The sequence below is a fragment of the Castor canadensis genome, chromosome 2, assembly GCF_047511655.1.
Source record: "Castor canadensis chromosome 2, mCasCan1.hap1v2, whole genome shotgun sequence".
Taxonomy (NCBI): domain Eukaryota; kingdom Metazoa; phylum Chordata; class Mammalia; order Rodentia; family Castoridae; genus Castor; species Castor canadensis.
In genome coordinates, this window is record NC_133387.1 from 26,256,611 (window position 1) to 26,267,847 (window position 11,237).

Here is an 11,237-nt window from a genome sequence, read left to right on the forward strand (position 1 = left end):
AACTTGGAAAGTATAAGGGTTTCAGAGGCTCAGAGCTGGGAAGGTCAAACACTTATTTCTTATATCACAATACCACACATCTCCACTTTCTTAGTCAAGAGAAAGGAAAAAAAGGAGAAACTATGTGCCTGCCAATAGGAAAAAGTCCGACTTTTTGTGTGACTTTGCCTCTCACCACTGCCCATCATCGGTACTTTAGGTAGTCATTAATTCCCCTTATCAGAGAGCTCTCTAGAGCCAAAAGAAATTAGCTAAGGGTTAAAATCCAAAGGATACTTGACCTATAGGTACTAAGACCTTAAAACACCTGGGATCTTCAAGCAAGTTAGTAGATACTGAGTCCTAGGTGCATATAGGGGAAATATGGCTCATGCCTGTAATCCTAGCTACTTGGGAGGCAGAGATCAGGAGTATCGCAGTTCAAGGTCAAAAAAGTCATTGAGATCCTACCCCAATCAATGAGTGGAAGTGCGAGCTAGGCAGGAGGCAAAGGTAGAAGGATCACAGTCCACAGCTGGCCTGGCCTGTTTTACTAAAGTAAACTGGGCTGGAGATGTGGCTCAAGTGGCACGGCACCTGCCTAGGAAATGCTAAACCCTGACTTCAAACCCCAGTACCACCAAAAAAAGAGGGGCAAGCAGCTTTCAAGAAGTGGGGAGTAAGACACCTCACATGTAAAAACTTAATGGGTAATTAGCTGTTACACTCTAGTTTGCCCTAATTCTATCAGAGAGGACACTTATGCTCAGCATGCTCAAGATCCTAGGTTCAATCCCCAAAACAGCATAAAACCATTGGTAAATTTAACAAGTTAAGAAAGTTCTCAGTGTAGCAGTTTGAGAATCATGAAAAGCCAACATCTATCAATAGAAAAAGAGGTAAGTAAATTTCAATAAAAAGTTAGTAAAAAGTTTCTAAACATAGAATTGACCCTATTTCTGTTTCCAAATAAATAAAATGTGTGTACCTACATGAAAAATTTTGGGAGCAAACATACTGTCAATATGTGCTCAGGGAATGAGAATAAATGGTAGAGTACTAAGGAGTAAGGAGGGAAGAAGAGCTTCTGTATTTAATGTTTTAATACTTCTATACTGTCTAAAGAACAAGTCCAACCAGATGCCAGTGGCTCAGGCCGTAATCCTAGCTACTCAGGAGGCAGAGATCAGAAGGATCACAGTTCGAAGCCAGTCCCCCAGGCAAATAGCTCACAAGACCCTATCTCAAAAAATACCCAACCAAAAAAGGGCTGTCAGAGTGGTTCAAGTGGTAGAGTGCTTGCCCACTAAGCATGAGGGCGAGTTCAAACGCCAGTTCTGCCAAAAAAAAAAAAAAAAAACAAGTCCAGATTTAAATACCAGTTATTAGATTACTAATACTGGACGGCAACCACCTGTACATCTTAAAGGAATTCCAGGATGAAATGGAAACTGTTGACCAAAATGACGAAAGGCCACCAACATAGGAGACTATAAATGTGACCCCTAGGACTACACAAACCTGAGAATTGCACGAAAATTCTATTTCCATGTTAGACAAGCTGGTAGAATAAAAGTAAAAACTAAGGCCACAAATAAAATGGGGCTTTAAAAATGAGAAACAAGATATATTTAAATACTAAAGGCCCATGTATCTGACTCTTCAGGAGTCCAACAGCAGAGTGAGGAGCTTAGTGTTTGTAAATGACACTAAAGACTTCCACAGCAGTAATGTTCCAGGTTATTGGTATCAAGTTATAGGAAGATCTCTGGAATCTATGCAAATACAGGGAAAAGTAGCAGATGAGTGTTAAAACAAGCATATGGCCTGAATCAGGCATATAAAACAACTTCTCAGCTACCAGTTATGAACCAGGAAGAGGAACTCAATGACTGTAAATGGACCCCAAAGATGCCAGCCCAATCAATCCTGAGCTGCAGATTGCTCCTAAAAGCAATGCACAGTGTCCTGGGAACTATCGAGACAAATGGCAGAAAGAGAATTCTATTCCCTCCTTGTAAAATTCTGGTGCACTCGCCACCCCTAAACACACACTTCATTTATCCCATGCCTGGCCCCTTCAACTACAAACAGTACAGGAGTTAAAATCTGTGGGTCTCAAATGCCAGCCCCAGTCAATCCCAAAGTGACTCTTTTAGAATCACCTATGAGTGGCTCTTCTACAAATACAGGTTCCCAAACCAATCCCAGAACCTAATGCAGTGCCTCTCAAATATCTTCCAAGTGGTCCTAATTCAATGAACAATTTAGGAAATCACTGGGATTCTCTGATTCTAAATCTACTCCCACAAAAGATTTAAGAAGGCTTACTATACAAAAAAAAAAAAGAAAGAAAGAAAGAAAAGAAAAAGAAAGAAACCATGTGAGGAAGTACTAAGAATAGATTAAGATGGGCTGGGGATGTAACTCAGTACTACAGTGCTTGCCTACCATATGCAACAGTCTGGGTTCAATCCCCAGTACCACAGAAAAATAGATTAAGAGGCTTCCTAGGGCTGAGTGTGGTGGTACATACCTATAATCCCAGCTACCTGGGAAGCACAGTTCAGGAGGATCGAGATTTGAGGCCAACACTGGCAGCGAGTTAACAAGACCCTATCTCAACACAGGACAAGGTGGTTTATGTCTATAACCCCAGCCATGTAGGAAGCATAAGTAGGAGGATCCCACTCCAAGGCCAGCCTGGGCAAAAAAGTGAAACCCCATCCAAAAATAACTAAAGCAAAAAGGACTGGAGGCATGGCTCAAGTAATAGAGCACCTACCTGACAAGCACAAGGTCCTGAGTTCAAAGCCAGACTGCCAAAAAAAAAAAAAAAAATCCTATGCTTGCACATAAAATGGAAGTGAAAAAGTTCTGGCAGTAGAGAGTCTAAGCAGTAGACTCTCCACAGTCAGATGCTCCCTAAAGCTCCTTCAGTCTCACACTCACACTCACCCTCACCTTCTCAAGCCAAGGCTGCCGCTCCAGAAAAATGGGGAGGTTCTGAAGTAGTGGTGAGACTGGTAGATAAAATCCACTGGCACCAGACTCCACTGGGTCCTAAGTAGCCACTCATACTAGTCATCAATCCACTATCACCCGCTCCACCCTCCAATCACTCAGTCTAATTTATGTTCTCTCTGCAATTCCACACTAGAAAACCGTATTTCAACTAATCCATCTTCTCCAAAAAAGGCAGGAAAAAAGAAAAAAAAAGCAATGGGAACAGAAAGCATGCTTCCTGCAGAAGTAGCAGCAATTCCAAGTTAAGCCTCCCATAAGGAGTGCAATTTCTCATCCGTTTCAGCACACCTAAAGAAATGAAACACAGGGTTTCCTGTATAATCACAGCCTTATTGGACTAGAAGATGCCTAGAAAAATGAGTTCAGCTCCTTCACTTTAGAAAAAAGTTGAGCTCCAAGAGGAAAATCTTAACCAATAGATTGGGAGCAGCCAGGCCAAAACTTGTATTCTGACTCCTAGGCCAATCTCTCACCTCTCTACCACACTGCTTCCCAGAGACAGTGTTAATAAAGTAGAGTTGTTGGCTGAGTGTGGTGGCTCACATATATAATCCCAGCTACTCAGGAGGCAGAGATTCATGGAATCATGGTTTGAGGGCAGTCCACGCAAAAAGTTAAGTGAGACCCCCCCCCATCTCGACAAACAAGCAGGGCATTATGACACATATCTGTAATCCCAGCTACCTGGGGTCTTGGTCCAAGGCCAGCCCAGGCAGAAATTCGAGACTATAGCTGAAAAATAACCTAAAGCAAAAAGGGCTGGAGTTATGGCTCAAGTGGTAGAATTCCTGCCTAGTAAGATTGAAGCTCTGAGTTCAAACCCCAGTACCATCAAAATAAAATTAATTTAAAAATAAACAGATTTATTGCAGGGCACCACTGGCTCATGCCTGTAATCATAGCTACTCAAGAGGCAGAGATAGAAGGATTGTGGTTCAAAGCCAGCCTGAGCAAATAGTTCTGAAGACCCTATCTCGAAAAAACCCATGACAAAACAGGGCTGGTGGAGTGGCTCAAGGTGTAGGCCTTGAGTTCAAATTCCAGTACTGCCAAAAATAAAAAAATACAGATAGAAAGATAGATAGATTTATTAACTTTAAGATGATTCTCCAAATCCCAATTCATTGGTTTTACTTTTCATGTAAGCTGCATAACTTCCTAATTTTAAAAAAAGGCCAAGTTAAACTACTATTCATTTTTTTCTTCAAACATTAGAACTAAGTGAGAAAAACATAACATTAATTTATCGTTTTGAGCCCCACTGAAAGTGACTGAAATCCCACAACACTCCATCTGCATCAAATGCTCACAACCTGTGATTCCACGTTTCTACTGTAAAAACAAAAAGCATATGTCAGTCTCCCAAGAGAGGAACTAGCAACAGAAACATGGTGTATATCCACCTCCAACAACAGAGATACAGAACCCAGTAACAGTTGCATCCCTTTCTTTCACGCCTTTCCCCTGATAAGGCATAGAATTGCCTACAGTATTTAGCTATGCTCTTCTTAGTAAAGTAAAATAATTCCAAAGACCTGACCCCAAAGGCTCCACTGTGCCCTTGACAGATCCTCTGGCCAATATAGCTATTCCATGCTGAGAAGTAAGTGCATACCAGGGTGCAGACCTTCTTACCTGAATTAAGAAAAAACCTAGCTAATTGTCTCTTCTGAACCTTCAACTGGAAACTAAGCATTTCTCATTTCCCACATTTCAGTCTCCAAGTAAACTGGTGCATACACGCCATTAACTCTCTTGCCCACTTATCACCAGCATTGATGACTGGCCTCAGAAGACCCCACCCACACTGATGAGCCAAGCTGAGCTTGAACTTAAACTAGTCCTTGCCTGACCATTTGTTTGAGCTCTGAGGCATGCTAAGCTGCTTTTCACTGACACTGACAGCTAAAGCTTGCTAGGCTGGAAACTACTGCTAGAGGCCCAGAGCGGCATTAAATTTCATGCAAAATAACAAAATGCTAACAGAAGTACAAACACCAATGGTTCTAGATACTGCTTAGCTCATATTGAGCCTACTCTTGGCATTTATTCTTCCATCCACATGCCCTTCACTAGAAGGCAGTGACTTGGGAACACATGGGACAAGCTGGCAGGGAGTCAGCAAACCTTAGTCTTGGTCCTGTAAGAAACAACCATTGACTAAGAGCAAGTATATTTTATCAGTCTCCCATTCTTCACATTTATTCAGTGGACTGAATGTCAGCTACTGATCTCACCAGGATACCAGAACAATGGCCACCTCTACTGCCTCTTCCTTTTATCATCCTGAAACACACGTTACATAATAATTCAGCTTTGAGCCATTTATGTGGGATACTGAACTTCAAGAAACTGAAGAGTTACTATTAAAAAAAAAAAAGCCTAAAGAAAATTATCAATGGAAAAACCCAGAGGACTGTGAACTTGCTGTTTCCTTGCTGGAAGTCCACATCCCTTGTGGTTGGCTCTTTGATGTCCATCCGCTCCCAGTACAAATGCCATCTTCTGAGAGAATTCTTTCCTCAACACACTATCTAGAGGGCCAGCCCCTCCCTTCCTCTCTCCCACCCTGTCCTAGGCCCCTGTGGGAAATCAGTCGTGTGCACTAACATGACAATTTCTCATTTACTTCTTTCTTGTCTTGTCTGACTCCCCCATGAGCCTGAAGGACAGGAACCTGATCTGCTTTTCTACTTCTGTTTCTCCAATGCCCAAGGCAGAGGTAGACAGGCAGCAGACAATCAATAAATATTTGTTCAGCAAAGAAAGGAAATATGATTGCATATCATTCTATTTCACTAGTTACTACATGGAGCACTGCCATTAGCGTACCTAGAGACAGATGGATACTTCCTTTTCAGAGAAAAACATGATAGAAAACCTTTATATGTAATCACTTAGTATTCTTTTACTTACTGGCTTGATTGAAAGCTACCATGCCTACCTGCTGGGAAATGGCAATTTTTTAAGTCTCCAGAGCAAAATTTTTCATCCTGTTCTACTTCTTTGCAAATGGCCCCTCTAAAATATTGTTATTCTGCTATCTTATCCCTTTGAATGGTAGGATAAAGGTATTGTAAGTAGCTTGGGAAAGGGCTTTTTGTTCTTTTTGTTTCTTTCCCTGCATAAGCTAAGTGCACATAGAGGGGAGGCAGGTCAACAGACTACTATCCCCACTCAACTCTTGAAAGACTTTGTAGTTCAGAAACTCAAGAAACATTTACTTATAGTGAACTAAATTATAGGAAGATTTCCTACAGGCTATACCCTGAACAAATTTCCACTAAGCCAACTCAGCAGGAAGTCTGCATTTTGCTTTACAACAAATTTGCAGCACAATTCCTATGGAAACAGAACTATGGTCACCTTCCTTAGGTGTCCCTTTGCCTTAGTCACCAGTTAAGAATCATGGTTCTTAATAGAAAACCATGAAGACTGCCAAACAGGTTCCTTTTCCTTTCTGAGGCAATTAAATGGAAAGGGGTGAGTGTGAGAACAATGGGAACTAACTGGGATTTGGCCTTGTTCTCCTTTGCCTTTTCACACCATAAGCAGGGTAAAACATGTCACTTCCACAGTTGCCTCTAAAAAGCACAGAAGCAAGAACGTGACCAATTCACTCTGCAGCTGCAAAAGGCACCCATGTGTTCCTGCTTGAAGAGACGTACAATGTGCCAAATTCGAAGGGAAAGTTAAAGTAAAAAGACAGAAAAAAACAGAAAGTAAACAAAGTCAGTAAAACCAGAGAAAAGTCATCTGTAAGTAACTACTGACTGACTGAATTTTAGACTAAGAACACCAAGACCTCTCCCAACCTCATCTATGTAATACTGTCTGCTGACAATATTCTGCTACATCGAAAAAACATCTAGCAAATTATTCAAAGAAACCCAAAATTGGAATCTTTCATGAAATTGAGAAAATAAGATCGGATTTGACAAAGACATTTACTTATCCAAGTTATTTGGTTTTCTTTTTATCAACCCACACATTAGACTCATCCCAACTCAGGAAATGTAAATCTATCTTCAGTTTTCCATCATCTTCACTGAATTTTTCAGTAACAAGGCAGCTCAAAAATGCTTGTGTCAACTCACCACCCACTTCCTCCAAGACCACATTCCAGAATCAACTCTGTTCCCCCAATCTCAATAACAGACACAGTCTCTACTACCATCACTGTCATTCCTTAAAAACTAGTGGAAGAGTTTTAGAACTTGGTTCTCAACTTTTCTTCAACCTTAAAAAAAAAAAAAAACACAGGACTCATTGGGGTGGCAAGACAGAGACCAGAAGAAACTTTCATCTAAGACATTTGCCAAAAAAGAGGAAGGAAGGGAACTGGAGGCGTGGCTCAAGTGGTAAGAGGGCCTGCTTTGCAAACGCAAAACCCTGAGTTCAAACATCAGTCCCACCAAAAAAACAAAACAACAAAATGAGGAAGGAAGAACTATTTCTCCTCATTGCAGCCAAACCTCAACCATTCCAGTCCACAGGAATCCCACAGCTCCCGGTGAAAAGTACACCTCTACTTAGTCAGTGTTCCAATTTCTGCTATCCCCCAAGAAGGCAGAACAGCAGCACCCCGTTTTCCTATTCATCAAACTGTTTCTCACTTTCCTGTCACTAAGCTCCGTCTTCCTTTGTAGAGTCCTTATAAAGCAATCCCTAGTCCCACGGCAAATGATTACTCTCCAAGAAAATACAACTTTGCTTAGAAGAAGAGCTTCACAGAGCAATTTGCCAGTGGTCGATTTTACATTCCAGACAAGGCTTCTAAGCTTGGCACAAATCTGCGTGTCATTCACTCCCCTAATCATTGCCTTTAACTCACCCACCCAACCCCTGCAGTGTGGTCAGAGTGTAGAGTGCAGTCTATGCACAGTGTAGACTGCTCAAATCACAGAATTTTAAATGCCACCTCCCTGACTCAAAACATCTTCCACACAACACTCCTATGCACACAATCACCATAAGCACCAAATGAAGTCACTCACCACAATAGCAGCTCTTGGACAAGACAGGAATAACCTCTAATCTTTTCTCAACTCAATTACAGTCAGCTTCACTTTCCTGTAATTTGTGGCCATGCATCACTGGCTCCACCCTCCATGTTAGAAAGTAATACCCTGGAGTCCTGGAGTCAGAGGCCTCATAGTATGTTTTAGACCTTGTGCTCTCGCAGACAGGCATGTGTTCAAGTCTCAGCTCTGCCTCTTAACACCAATAAAACTACTTGCTAGATATTATGAAATAATATAGACAGAAGACCCGGCTTAAGACATGACTACAAATAACTGCTGACATTCAGCATCCATGGGGGGGTGAAAATATGTGAACAGGCAAATCCAGATGCCCTGGAAGCCTCCAGCATTGGCAAAAGCAAAAATACCTTCTGCTTCATTCCACCCCCATCCAACAAGAGAGGCCTTCTAAGAAAAACTCAAGCCAGTGGAATGGCACACACCTGTGATCCCAGCTACTCTTGGGAGGTGAAGGCAGGAGAATCTCAAAAGAGGCTAGCCCGGGCAAAGGTCCAAGGAGACCCTATCTCAAAAAGAAAATATAAACATAGGGCTGGGATCATGGCTCAGTGCTAAAGTGAGGCTGTAGGTTCAATTCCCAGTACCAATTAAAAAAAAAAAAAAACTGAGAACTTAAAAAGAAAAAATTCAAGCCTTAGCAAGGAAAACACTCAAAAGTTCAATTCATGCCACCAATTCCAATATCAGATAGCTAAATAATGCTCTGCTCCTATGAAGAGAAGATGAGTATAAAGGAAAAAGTTAATGAAACTAGAGCCTCTTCAGGAAAATACTTCCATGGTTCAGGTCAATATTTCAAAGAAATACTGGAAAATTTCTGAGCAAAATATGTGAACTTTGGAAATTCCTTTCTCATTCAGTCTCCGATAAATTCTGTCTATGTATAAATAAAGAGAAAAGACAATACTGAATAGCCCAAGAATCTCAGATGGCAGAGATTATTACCTAAGAAATAAATACATAAGAATTAGAGGAATCTTGAAATTGAATTTACACACACACAAACTACAGGACATTTTAATCCTGTGAAAGACAATGGAGCAATAAAATAGAATTTTTAAAACTTTCTTCAACAGCAAACACTGTGAGCTTTCTGGAAGCAAGTATCAAAAGATATTTGCAATTCCAGATGGGAACATCAGAGTTGCAGTCTGCCATGCAACCAGAAAATCTGCTAACAACCAAGAAATGTCAGATTCCAAGATTTGGAACCAATAGGGGAGGACAATAAAGGGGGCAGGTGATAAAGTAGATTTGTACTACAAAATTCTCATGAAAGTAAAGGTAAATCTTGACGGATTAAATTCAAAATTCAAGAATGTAGAAAGTGAAGGCATATAAAATTGGGCAGAATCCACAGCGTCAAGAGCCCTAGACTGGAAATCAGAACACTTGAGCTCTTGTCCTGGCTCCAACCCAAACGGCCATGTGCCCTTAGGCAAGTCACTTTAAACGTGTCTCCTTATCCTTGGGAAATGAGGAAACAATATGATCATCAAGATTCCTGCCGGCCTAGAAATTCAAAGTTTACTAAGATCAGGAGCTCTCAGGCCTGCAGACTGAACACAAGAGATGGCGGGGAAAGAAAACAAGGGCCAGAAAGTGAGAAAACTTGGAGTAAGTAACAGCATCGGTGGAAAAAGAAAAGCTTCACGATGGTCAAGTATTCCTAGGGCTTCCGGGAGGAGAGGATGTCAAGATCTGTAAAAACTGCAAACTGCTCGGCATATGTCAAAATGGACAGGAGGAGGGGGATGGGTGGTATCCACGACCTATCTCCGTTAATGAATCAGTAATGGATCTGCCCAGGTAAACTGCCAAAAGATCCTAAAGCTGTGACCACGAAGATCACTGTGGCGCCTGATGACAAGATGTACGTGAGGCAAAGCCCAAGTGGAGTTCGGGTGGGATTCTGTCTACTAGGGGGGATCAGGGGATGAGTGGAAAGTGAGGAAGGGGGCAGAGGAAAGGGGATCTGGGAGACCATGCAGGTTGGCGGGAGAGGAAGAGGAGTCAATAGCTGACTCCCGCTCTAGGGCGGCAGAGGGGTCCCGGGTTCGGGGCCCCGCTCTCACCATCTTGACGATGCCCCGCTGCACAGTGGGGACCGCTGGTCCCCCGGAGGAGCCGCCGCTCTGCGCGGAGGAGGCCATGTGTGGAGCAGGAAAGGCAGACAGTGGGGCGGCCGGCCGGGCTAGAAGTGTCAGTGTGGATGGCGACGTTGGTGAGAGGTCCCCGAGACGAGGGACAGATGGGCGACAGGCTGCGGGCGATGGACGGGATGAACGCGCTGGACACTCTGGAACAGCAGCGGGACTGGGAGCAAAAGAGGAGACGCGATCTCCGCCACCACCACACGTTCTACTCGCCGCGCAAGCGTGCCAGAGCACCAGCGCCCTCCGGCCAATTAACGCCCAGAGCCCGCCGGACCTCAAGCCAATAGGCACCCTACTCACGAAGTTCCGCCCCCCTGGCCCCTGAAAGGGCGGGTCTCTCCAGGAAGCGCTGAACGAGCTGATTTGCGGTGACCGGCTAAGTACGGGGCGGGACTTCCGGGGCAGCCCAAGTAGGTGGTGTCGGGAGGTGTAGTGGGAAGGAAAGGACACGTCAGCATCTGGCTGTGGGGCGCGGGGGGCCATGGGAGTCCAACACCTCGTCCTCCCTTCTGGCCCCGCCCCTGGCGCCCCGCCCCCTGTGGCGGCGACGCCCCCACGTGGACCGTGGCGTAGCAGGCCACAAGCACTGAAGGATGTGGACCGGGTCGGGGAGCCACGGCCGAGTTCTGGAGGAATCTCGGTGCAGGGTGCGCGCCGACTTCCGACATTTCACCTCCGCAAAGATTATGGAGAGCACTTGGGAAAGTCGAAGCATTGTGAAGGCTCCAGCCAATCTGGCCTTGACGGGAACGTGGCCTCTGATTCCCAGCAGGCGGGAGTTGTCTGGGATCCAGCGCTTGTCAGGCGCCCCACTAACGCTTGTTGATGGAAGGAATAAATTTCTCTTGGAGGGATGACGTGCCCTGTCCCCCGGGAGAATGACCTAGCTCTTCGGTCTCTTCCTTACTGCTCCAAGGGGAGTTAGGAAAAGCTTCGGTTTTCGCGCTCCCTGGGATGGGAGGAAGCAGTCCCTGACTCGAAAGTGAGCGTCTCCAAACCCCCTCCTCTCTTGGAGCCCCAGCTAGTTAAG

The 11,237-nt window shown here is 43.9% G+C and overlaps 1 protein-coding gene across 1 annotated transcript in view; it reads right to left on the reverse strand.

Moving 5' to 3' along the window:
• Positions 1-10,446, reverse strand: part of Snd1 (staphylococcal nuclease and tudor domain containing 1) — a 436,904-nt gene extending 426,458 nt beyond the window's left edge. The window contains exon 1 of the mRNA XM_074063886.1: positions 10,127-10,446. Within this exon, the coding sequence (XP_073919987.1) occupies positions 10,127-10,204 (78 nt within the window). The 5' untranslated portion in view covers positions 10,205-10,446. The remainder of the gene's footprint in view (positions 1-10,126) is intronic.
• Between the last annotated feature and the right edge of the window lie 791 nt (positions 10,447-11,237).